This window comes from Drosophila erecta, unplaced genomic scaffold (assembly GCF_003286155.1).
Source record: "Drosophila erecta strain 14021-0224.00,06,07 unplaced genomic scaffold, DereRS2 tig00000021-arrow-pilon, whole genome shotgun sequence".
NCBI lineage: Eukaryota > Metazoa > Arthropoda > Insecta > Diptera > Drosophilidae > Drosophila > Drosophila erecta.
Genome location: NW_020825198.1, coordinates 4,758,434 through 4,774,258, shown reverse-complemented (window position 1 = coordinate 4,774,258; position 15,825 = coordinate 4,758,434). Strand labels below are relative to the sequence as shown.

The 15,825-nt window shown below is 47.9% G+C and overlaps 1 protein-coding gene across 5 annotated transcripts; it reads right to left on the bottom strand.

Annotated features, from left to right (window-relative positions):
* Window positions 1-1,251: 1,251 nt before the first annotated feature.
* LOC6544947 (protein split ends) lies at window positions 1,252-15,684 on the bottom strand. Of its 5 annotated transcripts, XM_001971505.3 has the most exons (10): window positions 15,432-15,684; window positions 14,302-14,435; window positions 13,989-14,077; window positions 13,239-13,921; window positions 12,909-13,127; window positions 10,955-12,184; window positions 9,853-10,422; window positions 9,668-9,792; window positions 5,421-9,605; window positions 1,252-5,362 (listed from the first exon to the last, which is right to left on the bottom strand). In XM_001971505.3, exons 2-10 carry the CDS (start codon window positions 14,327-14,329, stop codon window positions 2,763-2,765), a joined length of 9,729 nt encoding a protein of 3,242 aa, XP_001971541.3. In that variant the 5' UTR covers window positions 14,330-14,435; window positions 15,432-15,684; the 3' UTR covers window positions 1,252-2,762. The 5 variants fall into 5 exon arrangements, 1 of the variants encoding a protein (XP_001971541.3); XR_003407740.1 differs by lacking the exons at window positions 1,252-5,362; window positions 5,421-9,605; window positions 9,668-9,792; window positions 9,853-10,422 and having other exon boundaries at window positions 12,031-12,088; window positions 12,159-12,184; window positions 12,544-13,127; window positions 15,432-15,660; XR_003407739.1 differs by lacking the exons at window positions 1,252-5,362; window positions 5,421-9,605; window positions 9,668-9,792; window positions 9,853-10,422 and having other exon boundaries at window positions 12,114-12,184; window positions 12,544-13,127; window positions 15,432-15,660.
* Between the last annotated feature and the right edge of the window lie 141 nt (window positions 15,685-15,825).

Here is a 15,825-nt window from a genome sequence, read left to right as displayed (position 1 = left end):
TCGCCTACCACCGCCGGCAAGCCAACAAGTGCTGCAGATCATTAATCACAAGAACGTTATAGCATTTATATATAGAAACGTGACTCAAAGTCAATCTATGATATAGATTACGACGTTTAATGGGTGTTGAAAACCAAGTAAGTCCACTAATTGCCGGATAAGCCCAGGCGTCCAAGAAGAGGGCATTGGATCAGGTAGCATTAGTCACGCAGCGTGTTTTTGGTCATCATTTTTGTATACAATATATATTCAATTAGCCGCTTTTGCGCGGGGTAATTGGGTGTTTTTACTTAGCCTGCCTTGCAAGACGTCATCGCCGCACTTTTGACCTCTCACCCCGGGGAATGTGCCCTCTCGAGAAGTCAAGATTCCAGGCATAACCCCGCCACATGTCACCGCGCTCCACTCCACAGCACTTGAAGATAATGCTGTAATCGCTTTGCCGCTGATAATTAAATCTGATCACTTGCTCTCAGCAATTCCATTCGAAAGTTCTCATTGTAGTCCGGAGGGGCCGGCAAATGGCACAGTGCATTAGCAACACGCTTCCCGACTTCGTGCCGTTCTAGAAGAGCCGCGCAGATGATCGATGGAGCTGTAGGCTATAGGCCATGTAGCATATAGCATATACCATATTGCATATAGCCGCTCGATCGGCAACCAAGCTGGCACAGCTGTCTGCAATCGCTGGCTCGCTGGGAATTGGAAACTGGGAACAGCTGGTGAAGGGCAGCAGTAGTCGCAATCCGGAGTGCAATTGTATGCAAATGAACGCGTGCCGTGTCGAGAGGCTCAAATTGCATAATAATTGCTCGGCGAAATTATCGCCTTGATTCGAAACATGGGTTCTTTTGATTTTTGTGTTTTCTTCTGTTTTTTCGTACAATATGCAATAGAATTCTTTATTGTAATTTACTCTTGCTGCTGCTGTTGCCTATACATACAGATTTATGTATAATGTGCACTGGCTGCACTTACTGCATATAATATATATGTTTGTGTATATATATATATATTTATTTATATATATTCATTATTAATATAATATTTAGCTTGTGGTTCTTTAAATATGTTTGTTGCTGCTCTTTTATGCTCTAGGTACCGTCTCTGCGCAATTTCACATCGCGTCTCTTCCATTTGTGTTCTATCAACTATGTTATCGTAGAGAAGTGAATTAAAATTTACGTTTGCAAAACGAAAGCTTTAACAACTTAATTAAATACGGTTTCTCGTGTTTATTGTTTTCACTATTTAATATATATTTATCCATTAATAATATTATGGGCGCTCGCTCCGTTTATTCCTTTTTTTCTCGATTCATCAGCTCCGTTCGCCTTCAATAGCGACTAAGACACTTTTTCATTCATATTTCATAAATTTCAATTGTTTTGCTTTTCGTCAAATCTATATCGATTTTTACATGGTTTAAACTTTAAAGCTACAATTTGAGATGCGTAAAAACGAGAAGTGTTTTTACATGTCTGCTTTCCCTCTTGTATGTACACCAAATGGATTTTCTTAATGAAAGTTGGGAAGTTGGAAGGGGATTAGGTCTGCGGCGGAATGTTGCACATATGTGAGCTGTATGGGTTTACAATTGATTTATTTGAATTGAGGGGACGCTTACTGCTTAGACCGTACTTTTACTTAGCATATTTAACAAAAATTTATACATCTGCTTGGCGTTCTACAAACTAAAAGTGTGTTCTCCACTTAGATATCGTATCTAGCTTTAGTTGTGTGTTGCGAATCTCTTTGTTTGGTTGGATTAATAAATATTTCAACAAATCGCCCGCAGCACGAATCGATAATAGTTATAATAGTCGTAGTACATAATCAATAGTAATAAAACTAATAATCGTAGTTAATTTACACGAGTTCTATAGTTACGAGTTAGGTTCGGGAAAAAACTAAAATCTAATTATAGTCAGGGGGAGCTTTAGAGTAATTCTTTGAATTTTTTGCATTATTTCTCTTTCGCTTTTCTGCTTAGTTTCCTTTGTTAAGCATTTAAAACAAATTAAGTTCAATTAAATTAGATTAGAGGCCTAATTAGCTAAAGCTATTAAAATTAATTGTCATTAACAAAAGGCTTAAAACCTACAGACTACTGAAAGTTTACAAACTAAAGACCAACAAACTTGCTATTTAGGCGTGGCCAAAGTCCAGGGCGCAACTGCAGTCAAAAGGAAACATTGCACAAATGAAAATGGTCATAGAATACAAAAATGAGTCGGAGGATGGGGGCAGTGGAATTCGAGTCTCGCGAATGAATATCAAATATCAGTACAAAACAAAGACACCTCAAAAAGTTCACTTACTTTTACACATCAAACACAAGCAAACTTTGCTTCTTGCAGGACTACGAGATGTTTCTCTTTTCGTTCTCGAAACTAAATAGATTTTCAGAATGACAAACATTTTGTCAAATAGTACTTTTCTCTTATTAAACGATTTGTATGCTTTTCTCAGCATAAATATAAAAAATATACAATATAAAAAGCGAGTTTCAAAAAATAAAACACCTACTGAAATTTCTCTACATAAGCTCAAAAATGAAACGAGAACTCTGGGTTTGTTAACCTTTTTGGAACCAATTAGCGTGTGGATTTGAAACCTTTCTAAGCCTGCCCACTCTGTCGATCTCATCGCTGTGTAGCTGCTGTCGAAGATGAAGCTGCTGCTGGTCCCGATGCTGTTCCAGTTGCCGCCCCCGTCAGGTCGTCTCCTTGGAGGTCCACGTTGGCGGCACTGGCGTACTGCTAAAACCATGACTGCCGGTTGATGTCATACGGCTTGGGCATGCCCAGTGCAGCGCGTTGATAGGCGGATGGAGGCGGCGGCGGCTGCCCATATCCGGCTGCTGCCGCCGCCGCTGCCGGTCCGCCCAGCAGACTCTGGTTGAAGATCATCCGCGTGTGGAAGTCATCGCGCCTTAGGTACTGCTGGTACAACTGCGAGTTGGGATCCGCAAACGGATATGCAGCTGCAGCAGCCGCTGCCCGCGAGGATGGATGCGCCGCCGCCAGGAAGGGATACGATCCGGCTGCCGTGTTCAGTGGATTCTGACCCTTGTCCGCCGCATTTCCAGACGGATTCGCAGCTGTGCCGCTGTGTGCCGGCGCCGGAGGCATGTAGTAGGGATTGGGAGCATCTCTAAATTGATCCAAATAGCTGCTAGCTGCAGCGGCCTGGTCTCCGTACAAGCCCAGAGTTCCTGGGGTTGGCGCAAAATTGAAGGCACTGCCGGGCACCATTCCACCTGTGGATGTTTTCAGGGAAATGGCTGCCGCATCCGCCGCCGTTTGATTGCTGCTGGAACCACTGTTTACCGGCGTAGCTGCTGAACCGCCGACGGGCGAGGATACGCCTCCGGATTTTAGACCCGCATACAATTGGAAGCCTTGGTGCAGCGCCTGCGCATGCGCCTGCAGCTGATTATTGGTGGCAGCGGCCGCGGAAGCCACTGATTGAGGCATATTGTACTGCGGCATGGCTTGGTGCTGCTGCTGTTGGGCGGCCACCTGTTGATGTTGCTGCTGCTGGGCTGAGACTTGCTGCTGCTGATGCTGCTGCTGGGCAGCCACCTGTTGCTGCTGTTGCGCCTGTTGTTGCTGCTGCTGCTGCTGTTGCTGCTGTTGCTGCTGCTGTTGTTGCTGCTGCTGCTTTGCAACTGCAGCCGCAGCTTCGGCTGCAATTGTAGCTGCCTTTTTCTTTCGCCCCCTTTTCGCTGGAGCTTTGACTTCTGTTGGCGCAACAGCAGGAGCTTGCTGCTGTTGTTGTGGCTGCTGCTGTTGCTGGTGAGCGGGATTATTGTTGCCGGGAACATAATTACCCGGCAGTTGCTGCGCCGGATTCCCATAAGCCGAAGCCGCCGAGCTCGAAGCGCTGTACATATGGGCTGCCGGCGGCATGGTCTTGTCGAAATAGTTGCCGGCATAGCCCAACATCGATTGCATCAGGGGATTGCTGTAGGTTTGGGGAGGCGGCGGCGTTGGCTTGTTGTAGGCGGCCAGGTGATGCGTCTGGCTGAGATGATGCTGGTGCGCGGTAGAGGGTAGGTTCATCATGTTGCTGCTCGTTTCGCTTACCGCAGCAGCAACTGTCGACTGAGCTGCGGGAGGTTTGTCCGGCACTGCAGTTGCCTGTTGCTGTGCGGTATAATTATGGTTGAGTTGTGTCTGCTGTTGCTGGTAGTTAAGTTGTTGCGGCTGTTGCTGTTGCTGCTGCTGCGGCAATTTTTGCGCCTGCGTTTGCTGCTGCTGTTGTTGCTGTTGCTGGTAGTTCTGACTGAGCGCCGTCTGAAGCTGAGTAAGATGTGGCTGCGATTGCTGCGACTGCGGCTGCGGTTGTTGCTGCGTTTGTTGATTCGTCTGCTGCTTGTTTGTTGCTACCTGGGGCGACTGCTGCTGCTGTTGCTGCTGCTGCTGCAGCTGACAACTGTTGTCCTTTGCAAAGTCCTTGGGGAATCCCATGGCCGCCGCTCGGTTATACATCTCAAATGCTTTATCAGGCGCTATGTTGCCAATAGGTTTGCCGAATGCCATGGAGCCCAGGAAACTATTGAACATCTGCTGTTGCTTGTTAAGCAGGGATGGCGTCTGGTTTTGGGTCGTTTGCTGCTGTTGTTGCTGCTGCTGCGCAGGAGTCTCTTCTCTTTTCTGCATTTTATTGGCCGCATTTCCACTGTAATCCATACCAATTTCCTCTCCTGGTCGTTTTAGTGGATTTATTAAGGTATCCGTTTTGGGCGGCTGTTGCATTTGATGCTGCATAAATGTGGCCATATCACTGCCATAAGTTGGAGGCACAATTTTCTGCTGCTGCTGCTGCTGTTGCTGCAAATTATCCACGGCATCTGCTGCGGCTGCAGCATTGGCTGCGGCATTAGTAGACTGATATTGCGCATAGGTTGGATATTTCGGTTTGTGTTGCTGCGGATGGCCCAGTCCCTGTTGCTGAGTTACCTGCAACTGTTGCTGCTGCTGTTGTTGCTGTTGCTGGGATCCTTGCAACTGCTGTTGCTGAGGTGTTGCTTGTAGTTGCTGCTGCTGCTGCTGCTGCTGAGGTGTTGACTGCAGCTGCTGCTGTGCAGCTTGCATTTGTGGCTGCTGTTGTAGCTGTCCAGCTTGCTGCTGCTGCTGCTGTTGCTGTGCTGCCTGATTTACAGTATTCGTAATACTGGGCGGCAACAGGCTGCGATTGATACTCCAGTCATTGTTAGGCTTGGTTATGGAAGCTGTTGAAGATGCCGCGCTTGGCAGAGGATTAATCAAAGTGGCTGGGTTATACAAGGATCGCTGTTGTTGCTGAAGCTGCTGGTAGCTATCATGAGGGGGCGCATAGCCATTGTTGCCCAGAGCTGGAATAAGGAAATGTATTAGAAAATGGTTTCAACAGCTGAACAAATCAGTTCTTACCCGCTGTTGCCTGAGCACCTGTGGCTGGTTGAACTGGCGGTACCACCGGCGGCTGCACCTGTTGTTGCGGCTGCTGATAAGGTGATAACACGGGCTGCTGATACGGCGAGTGCTGCTGCTCCGCCGGCGACTGCGCCAACGGTGTGGGCGGTTGCGTTGCTGCCGAGGACGCCGGCGATTCCACACTGTGCATAGGACTGAGGGCCTGCTGATGGGCTGCCGGACTATGTGAAGGCTGTGAGGATTGCTGCTGCTGCTGCGCCGCGGGTGGATGATATGGTGAGTGCTGCTGCTGATGGTACGGCGACTGGCCATGATATGGCGACGGGTGTGTCGATTGCGACTGCTGCGGGGTGGTGTACGGAGAACTTTGGGGCTGTTGATACGGCGAATGCGGGTTCGGTGTGCTCGGACTCATGGAAGAGTTGTAGTCCGATTCCTGGGAGCGCGGCTGCTTGTATTGGTCATAAATCGGAAGCGGGGATGTGGAAGAATACGCCGGAGTCTTGGAAGCCTCAGAGCCCGAAGGATTGTAGCTGTTTCCTCCTCCGTAAGGGGACGTTCCACTCATATCCGGAGTGGATACATTGGGTGACGAGGCGGAGGAGTAAATATGCTGGGAGTACTGGGGATACGGAGAGTTCATCTCTCTGGGACTGCAGCTCTTGTCCGGACTGCTTTTGGTCGTGGTGTCCTGGTAGAAGCCCACTTTGATAGCACCATTTAGAGGATAAGGTGACGCTGGTTTACCCATATCGTCATTGGGCTTAGGAGAAACCATAATTGGGGATGCGCCAATGGGTGAGGCACCGATCGGGGAGGTATATGAACCAGCGGCATAAGATCCATAACGCTCATCGATGGCAATTCTAGGGGAATCTGGGTCCTGGCTGAAGGAACTTCTCTCTGAATTCGTGCTGCCAGTGCTTGGTTTCCTCTGGCGCATTACTGTTGGTAGGGAGAAGTTATCCCCAGCTGGCGAGTGAGCTGGCGGAGCAACCTTGGAGTCACCCTGAAGATCGTGGACAGGCGTCTGCTGCTTTTCCTCCTCCTCGGACTTCTTGCTGACCTTTGGGCCACCAAAGGCTTTAAGCCAGGCACTGAGATTGGGCTTCTCCTTCTGACTAGCCTCCGCTTTCGATGGCTCTGTGGACTTAGCTATTTTACTGAGTTCCAGAAGGGCTTCAAATGGCTTCGGTGCCTCTGTGTTCGGTGTTGTAGGTGTGGAATCATTCTCCGGTTTGATTTCCTCATTTGGACTGTCGTCTTCATTGGCGTCCTTTTTTCCAGACATTTCCTCAAGCGATTTGCCCAACGTAAAGTCCTGTGTCTTTAGAACCGTGCCCAAACTCAGTTTCGGTGCTCCCTCGCATGTTTCCGTGATAAGGGCGTTCTTCAACTCCTTAACCTTGGTGGTAACTGGATTTACACCTGCGTGCGAATCTCCGCCCTCATCCGTCGATTTTACGGCAACCACATTCTGCAAAAGATTACCCTTCGCTTTGCCTGGTTGCAGCCTATCGATGGTTCGCATAACATTCGCCTTGGCTTTCACCTGCTGGGCTTGGGCAGCTTGAGCCGCCTGCTTTTCTTTCAGGGACTTGCGCTTGGCCTCCTTCGCCAGCTGCTGTTTAACTTGAGGCGGCGGTGGTGGATTGAGGATCAGTTGGGTGGTGCTTGGCTCTTTGGGCTTGGGAATCGGAAGAAGTGGCGGAGGAGCGGGCGTGGGCGTGGGAGTGGGAGTAACCGCCGCTGGTAATGGCGTGGGCATTGAGTTATTGGAGCAATTTGAACTGGAAGCCGCAGTGGCGGATGTGCTTCCAATGGAATTCCCTGAGTGCATTGAATGCGGAGGAGTACCACAGCTGCTACTCACACTGCTCGGAGTTGGTGCCACCGAGTCCGATTCCGATTTGCTAACAGCCTCTTTTGGCTCGCTCACCAGTTCGTTGAGTGCCTCGGCCAGTTTAGTGGGTACCAATTCCGCTTTTGGAGCTGCCAATGCCACTGGTCGTCGAAAATCGGCCGCATCCAGTTTACTACCGATGCCCGAGTCGAAATCATCCAGAAGATTGTATCGGGATGGTGAATTGCTGGCCGAACTGAACTCTGTGAAGCGGGGAGTGTGTTCCAGCCAGCGATTTATGTCCTTAAGGGTCTGTTCTGTTTCCACATCCAAAGCTTCTAGATTCGTGTTGTTGTTGGTCTGCGGTTGTCCCGCTTTTTGGGCTGCCTTTTTGCTGGACGCCTTCTTACCCGATCCCTTCTCATTTGGTTTATCGGCAGGTTTCGGAGGCGGCGGCATTTGTTTGTCGGGTCTTTTCTTGGGTTCCTTTTTAGCTGGTGCTTCCTTCATCTTGCCGGACGCTGGTGTGGGTACTGGAGTTGGCGCAGGAGGTTGCTTGATAGTTTCCAAAGCTGATGCCGGTACCGGGGATTTTTCTCTTGGAGGCTTTTCCCCTACTTTTTGTGGCTCCTCTTTTTTCTTCGACTTTTCGGGGTGTTTCTCGATGTCGGTCTTTGAAGCTTTATCAGTTTTTTCCGCTTTATCGGACTCCTTTGATCGTTTTTGGTCTTTGCTCTTCCGCCCGCGCTTGTGCTCCACAGCATCAGGTGACTTTTCTCGCTTCGCAGCTGCTTTTTTGGTCTCCCTAGTGCCTTTCGTGCTTGCTGACTTGGAGTCCTCAGAGGGAGCCAACGAGTTGGATGCACTGGAACCGCTCAGGGCGGCTCGACTACGTCGATACTTGATCACATCGTACTTGTCCATGAAAGGCAACAGCATCTCCAGTTCGGCCTGCTCTGCTGCGGCTGCAGCGGCGGCCGCTGAGAGTGGGGATTCTTCTTTACTCTTCTTATGCTTTGCGCTGCGGGATTTGTCCTTATCTTTGTCTTTTTCCTTGTCCCTATCTCGGTCTTTGTCCTTGCCTTTCTTTTCTTTCTCCTTTTTCGAGCTTTCCCCCTTCTTGCCTTTCTTTACCACCGGCGGACGCTCCTCTGAGTTGGCCCTACTGTTGCTTAAGGATTTAAAGTCCCCGTCAGACTCTCGGAAAGATCGCTCCTCATCCGCTTCATCCTGGTGCCGGGCACTAAGTTTTGTGGTTTCCGCGGTGGGAACCTTTTTCACGGTGGTCAGCAGCTCGGAGAGATCATCGTTAAGGGCACTTTTTGAGTATTTCTTGTGGAGATCAACCTTGAAGGGTGACATGCTTCGCGACCGCGAGCTATCCTCATCTTCGTCCTCATCCGGGGGCGGATCATCCGCATCTTCTTCCAGCTCGGCGGCGGATTCAGCTAAAGCGGCAGCTGCCGTTGGTGGCAGCTGCTTCTTAACATCCACATCCGACTGGTCGCTGTCCAGGGAGTCATCCTTGGCCTTGCGCCCACCTTTGCCCTTGCCTTTCACTTGCCGCTTGACTGGAGTAGGCATCTTTACTTTGGATTCAGCGGGTACAGATTTCTTCTTTTGGGCCGCTATCGTGCGAGCTGTGGGTTTCACAAGGGATTTAGTTTTGGCCAACGAGATGTGGTCATCATCGCTGTAATCCTCGCTCTCGCGACTGTCGCTGGCATCCGACTCAAGATCCGAATCGGCTGAAGCCTTTTTGGCCCCCTTTTTGGTCTTTTTGCTGGATTTGGACGCGGCTTTATCGCTTTTAGCTTTTCGTCCTCGCTTGAATGAAGAAGTTTCCTTTTCCTTCTCCTTTTCTTTGTCTTTTTCCTTATCCTTCTCCTTTTCCTTATCCTTCTCCTTTTCCTTTCCTAACTTGCTTGTTTTGCTCTTCTTGCTTGCTGGCGGAGGAGGTGGAGGTGGTGGGGTTGGCTCTCTTTCGGTCTCCATATCTTCATCATCCGTTTCCACATCCGCCTTACTCTTGGTCTTCTTTTTACGTCTTTTGTCCTTCTCCTTTCGCTTGCGCTTTTGGGCTTTTTGTGGTGCCTCCGCCGCTTCGATCTCGCTGAGATCCTCCTCGGCGCTGCTCTCCGGCCGACCAGGCGCATCCTTCTCCGTTTCCTCCTTCGCCTTCTTGCTGAAATACTTCTCGCGAAAGACGTTCATCTTGGAGTCAGCGGCGGGATAGCTCAGATTGGGATCATCATCCTCGTCGTCGGAGAGATTATCAAAATACTTTTTGGTGGCCTTCTCGAAAGCATCCTGCAGATTGTTGACCATCTCTGTGTATTCTGCGGAAGAATGGAAGTATATTAGATTTGTATTTAATTTGTATTTTCAAGTGGAATAGTACCATTGTTGTGCCCATTGTACAATCTGCAGTTGTTGACAATCAAGCGAAAGTCGTTGCGGAATTCACTGAATTTGTGATATTCCCCACTGTCCAGTTTGTCCTCCATTTTCAGCAGATCCATGGGTCTGGAAAGCGGATTTCGAGATTACATTTTTGAAGTAGATTTTTGGCAAGAAAGTACCCACCTCCTGATGATGGAGTAGTAGCGCGGTGCTATATCCTCCTCCACGGGATCCACAAATGGCCAGGCATCGCGATGGTTCTTCACGTAGACGAGCACCTTGTGCATCCCGATTTGCAGGACCTCCTCCGTTTCGGTGAAGCTAAGAATATTCGCATGATTGGAGGAGTTGTACGTTGAATTGTTGTTTGTGGTTACGGGGTGGAGTTGTGATGTGCTTGTTGCGTTTGTTGTGTGATTATTGTTGTTGTTGTTGTGGGCAAGGGAGTGGTGCGATTTGGTTTTATGTTTGTTACTGTAATTATTAGTGGTATGGTGATGATGATGGTGGTGGGTGTGGTGTGAGTGGGAGTGGGAGTTTTGGTGGTTCTGATTATTTTGATTATGATTATGATTCGAATTATAATGATATCCCTGCGACGTTGTCGTTGTTGCTGTTGTTGTAGCCGATGTCGTCGTTGGATGGCTGTTGTTGTTGTTGTTGTTTTGACTGTGGTGCGACGCGTGCTTATGGTTGTTGTTGTTAAGGCTGCTGTTGTTGTTGGTGGTGCTACGGTTGCTACTATTTACATGGCTACATTTTATCGGGGTTTCGGGTTTTTGATGATCAACAGTCGAAATGTTTTTTTTCGTTTGTTTTTTGCGGGTGGGTACAAAAGTTTACAATAACAATGATAAATATGTTAATCAATTGATCATATTATATACAATTTGATGGGTGAGTGGATGTAATGAGCCGACAACATGCAATGCCGTATAGTTAGGAACGAAACTTAAGAACGGATGATGAAAATGTACAATCAAGGAAGGATTAGTTGTTACAGAAAAGGAACCAAGACCGCAGCATAGGGCCCAAACTCAATAATCAAAATCAACAACAATACCAGAGTTGAGCATCATGATTGAAATATGAAGTTGCACCTTGATTAAGGCTTTACATTCTTTGAGATTAAATTTTAGCTTAAGCAAGATGTAAATCTATGACATGATGCCCACTCCTCCAACAGCAAGCAGAAGCATAAGGAATGATTAAAGAATATGCCAAGAGCAAACGGATAGTACGATTGTGTTGTGTCTGGGGATCGAAACTGTCCACCCTCACTTACTCATCGCCACTCTTGTCCGAGTAGGCGCCGCTGATGCGCTCCGCCTTGCTGGAGGACGACGACGCCGATGAGCCCGTGGCCGACTTCTTGGACTTGCCCGTCTCCGTCTTGCTCAAGTTGCGGTCCGCCTTGTCAGCCACTTTGCTGGTGCTGCTGCTCCCGGTGCTGTTGAGCACGGCCTTCTGCTTCTTGGAACGCGCAGTGCTGGCTGTCGTGGTGGTGCCACTGTGGCTGCTGCTACTGCTGCTCGACGGCTCCTGGGATTGCTGCTGCTGCGACTGCTGCTGCTGTTGCTGCGCACTTCCTCCCGGTATGAAGATGTTTCCAGTCAGCGAACTGAGCGAATTGTTCGTCTGCCTGCCAGGCAACTTTACATTTGCCGCTGGCGCCATTGAAGAAGTTACTGCTGGTGGCTGTGCTTGCACTACTGCCGGCCGATTAACCTGCTCGTCCTGCTCGGTTTCGCTCTCATGTGCCACCGGCGAGGGCAGACTCAGATCGGCAATACTTGTGGCCACCGCAATGGCCGCCGAATTGGTGTCCAGAAGTTGCAGCTGCCTACAAAAGTTCTCCTTGTCCTCGGGACTTAGAGAAGTGCTGGGCTCGGCAGTCTCTGCCTGCTGATGATGTTGCTGTTGACCACTACGCCTTCGCTTTGGCTGGACACTGTTGTTGCTGCTGGTGTTGCTATTGGTGTTGCTGTTGCTATTGCTGTTGCTGTTGTGGTTATTGTTGTCGTCCTCGCCCTCGTCTGCCTCTGAAGCATGCTTGTGTCGCCGCCGATGATGATGATGATGCTCGCGATCCCGTTCACGTTCTTTGTCACGATGATGTCGCTTCTTCTGCTTCTTGCCCGACTTTTTCTTCTTGTGATGATGATGATGGTGGTGGTGACTACTCTTGCTCTTCAATTCCGCCGGCGTTTGCGATTTCGGCGCTTCTGGAGAGCGAAAATCGTCACCAGTTGCTGAGCCTGCTAATAATTCCTCTGCTTCTTGCCGCTGCTCCTCTTCTGGCTGCTGCTCCTCTTGTTGCCGCTGCTCTTCTGGCTGATTTGACTGCTGCTCCGCGTCGAGGGCCTCGTCGTCGTCGTCTTCGTCTTCGTCGTTTTCTGGCGAGAGGCAGAAGGTTTCCCTGTGGCACAGAAATTCGCTCGAATTAGTTGTGGTTGTTCGTCTCAGGGAGCTTGCGTAGGTTGAAATACCACTAGCTGTCGACGTAGACTGGGATCTAAAATGCAAGCAGTTAGGAAAAAAACAATTAGGTTATTAATAATATGTTTTTGGAATATTAACGATTAATTTTAAATAATAATGGATTTAAGGATATGATGATGTATTTAATGCTTTTCATATATATTATATTATTGATTGAGTTGTTTTAATTAGAAGCCAACGATACACATTAATTTTGATGAATTAATTTTAAGATTGAATCAGCTTTTTTACGATATGAGAGGTTACTTGATACGATTCTGTCTATGTCTGTGTCTCGTGAATGGGATGAAACTGAGAAGTTCTCTTTAAAATAAACTTAAACCATAAGATAATGCATATATCGAATAGAAATAGATTAAAAAGCATGCTTACAGATTGTTTTTGAAAACGAAATCCAACCAATTCTTCCATATACAAAATTAAATGATGGGCAAAACTCAAATTAAGTGCTGATCCTCGTTTCGTCGATGCTAATCCTGGATTTATCGTCGATGTTGATGATGGCGATTTGGTTTCTCAACTGCAGCAACACAAATTGTAAGCGAATACACTTCGCTTCGCTTAACAAATTATAAAAGTACGGCAACTCAAAAGATCAATTGAAAACATAAATCAAAGATGCTTTTGTTATGCAAGTGAGTTCAATGTATCTGTTTTGTTTCTGCTTCCTGTTCTGTGAGTAGGATGGATGTGGCCGTCTCGTACGCCAGCCTTCTTAGGAACATTGGCGTGCTAACCGTCTGCGTGTGCGCTGCTGCGATTGCTGCTGCTGCTGCTGTTGTTGTTGTTGCTGCTGCTGTTGTTGCTGCTGCTGTTGCTGCGGCGGTGCCAACCAGTGCGCGTTTTGCCGCTCCTGGTAGAGATCCTCCCGCTCACGACGCTGGCGCTCCTCCTCCTGGCGCGCCTTCAACTCCGCGATATTGCGAATGCGACTGGAGTTGCGCACTTGCAAAAGTCTGGGTAAGTAAAATATTTTTTCATTAGTATAATTGCTCTATAAAATATGCTGAGTATCTTTTGGAAACATTTGAATTGGATTCTAGTTAGATTCAGGGTATTTCACTCACTTCCTACGCCTCAAACGCTCACGCTCGCGGAAAAGCTGCGGCAGCTTGGGCAGAAAGTTGTCATCGAGTATGTGAAAGAGTTCGCGCTCCTTGGCGTTCGTCGATGTCTTAAACTTGGCGGCCAAGTTTTGCCAGTCCTCTTCGGTGAAGCAGATGACTTGCCAAACTGTGCCGTTGCTGCCGATGCCCTTGCTATTGGATGCTCCGCCAGATGAGTCTCCGGCACACCCTGATCCCGAACCCGAACTGGAGGCGGCCGCTCCACCGGTGGCCTTGTCCTCCCGATAGAGACGCGTGCCGTAGAAGTACCAGTAGCCGGAGTTCTTGGCGTCGTAGCCCAGGGGCTCCACGCGCAGACTGTCCGCCTCTAGATTGCTGAGGATGACCTGCACATCGGCGGAGTCCAGGCGAAAGTGGCACAGATCGTGCAGGATGTGCAGACGCTTGCGCACGGGCAGCGACTGGAAGTCAATGTCCGTGTCAAAGTGGTTCTCGGTCTGGTGCAGGCGACACTGTTGGCGCAGGAAGCGACGCAAGAACATCTGATAGTTGCTGTGTGTGATTTCCTTGGCTACCGACTGTAGCGCATCGCAGCCCTTGAGCAGGCGCACAATTAACTCGGGCACTAAGGCGACCTGATCCTCATCGCTGGTACCATCGGAGAGCAGCGCCGATTCGAGGTCCTGTGCGTTCATAAGATTGCGTTTCATAAGATTGATTCAATTCAGAATGTGTGTAGCAGATACTCACCTCAATGTCGATGTCGGGCAGATCAAAGGCGGAACTAAACAATGAACAGAAATGCGAAATACACGGTATCTCCCACCATGATTGAATGTCTGCGAAGGAAAAACATTGCGATTAATTGTAGATGGCTTCTAAATTATTTTCTTTAAATGAATAACAATTTTTAGCATTTTGTGACTTTTTTGTGAGTTTTTTTTTTTGTGAGTTTTCTATTAAGTAAAACTTAAGAAGTCTTCTTATCAGTGGAAAATCGATGCTAGTTTAATTTATGTTGATTTTGTCATATAGAAACGCTTTTGATAGAACTATAGCTCACCTAATAGACCAATGAAAGTAGAAACCATTTATGTATGCTTGCTTATTGGAAACGTTGCTCCTCTGCGGGATTTTAGAGATGTGACTAAAAACTATTCCTGGGCCTCTTTGGTAGCTCTCTGCGTGGAAGTCGGGCTGCACATATAGTATATATAACGAATGTGGTCAGGCGTTAACGAATTAGGCTCAAATTACACGACCGAAAGTCAAAAGGCGGCAAAAAGAGCGAGCGAAGAAATAAAAAAAAAATACAAAATGTGTGCAACATGTGTGTGTGTGAGCGTTGGGACATTTGGCGGCGATATATACACAAACATCTGGCTTTATCACTTATCACACATTCCGATGCACGCAAGGGGCTGGGCAGCGCAGGGGAGGGGATGGGGGTGGGTCGAGTGGGGGGGACGGTAGGTCAAAAGAAAGTACACGAGCACCCCTTTCGCGCGCTTATTTTCACGAAGAGAAAATCAAAACAGACAGCCGACAAACGGCACAACCGTGAGCCAGAGCGGGACGGCACTAGTGGATTGAGCCAATAGCCGAACCGCTCACTTTTTCACGTTTGCCTGCCATCTCGCTCCCGCAAATGGGCACTACTATTTTGACTACACTGCACTCGATTATTTTGCAATTATAATGTGCAATTTACACGGCTCTTGGGCAGTTGGATTTTTTCCGCTTTTCACCAATAATCACACGCGATGAAAGGTTATGGTGTTCAGATTTAGTTTGCGAGCAGAGCCGTTTATTAGTTTATTAAACTACCAATTTTGTGGAGCATGCGCGCGGCGGCTGACGACCGACGGCTTTTCTCCGCCTCCGTTTTTTGCCTGCTGGCCAGTGTGTATTTATTTTTATTAATACACGTATATATATTTTTCAGTTACGTGCGAAAGTGTCATTTAACTTTAGAGACGCCCATTTCCCAGCGCATCTTCCTTTCTCTCTGCTTTCCCCCCTCAATTTCTTTTTCACACACACGCACCCACACACTCAGATGCCAGGGCACACACACACACAGTCACACGAAGAGGGGCTCCATCTGCCATAAAATATTATTAATTAATTCACAACAACAGCAGCGCGCAATAAACGATCCGCTGCGATCGATTGATTTAACAGCATGCTAACCCGTTTCGATCCCGTAAGTCTGGCTAGCTGCGCAGACAATATGCGATTCGCGTTTTTGCGCTCCTGGTTAATTTTATTTTCTTCAGCGAGCAGCAAACGCGGCGAAGAAATTATCGAGGTTTTCGATAACTAGTGGTGGCCTTAAATTCGTCAACACGCCTGGCATCGATGGTTCACTAGAGATGAGTCACTCGGAGGAAAAGATGTCCTGAGCGATAGTTCTTAGAAGGTATATCAGATATTAATTAAACCAACCTGTTATGCTTCAAAATTCTTTAACTCACATTAAATATCTGCATTTATTTTTTTAATTGTGTATTTATGTTTTACACATACCATTATTCAAACTTTTATAGTCTATACAAAATATATTTATTGAAATTTGATCGAAAAT

Bases quoted from the DNA above. Each gene is read 5' to 3' on its own strand.
- LOC6544947 (XM_001971505.3), bottom strand. From the start codon at position 14,329: ATGGTTTCTACTTTCATTGGTCTATTAG. The intron at 14,078-14,301 runs GTGAGCTATAGT...TTTCCTTCGCAG, and splicing joins TACTTTCATTGGTCTATTAG to ACATTCAATCATGGTGGGAG. The intron at 5,363-5,420 runs GTAAGAACTGAT...TCCTTATTCCAG, and splicing joins AGGTGCTCAGGCAACAGCGG to CTCTGGGCAACAATGGCTAT.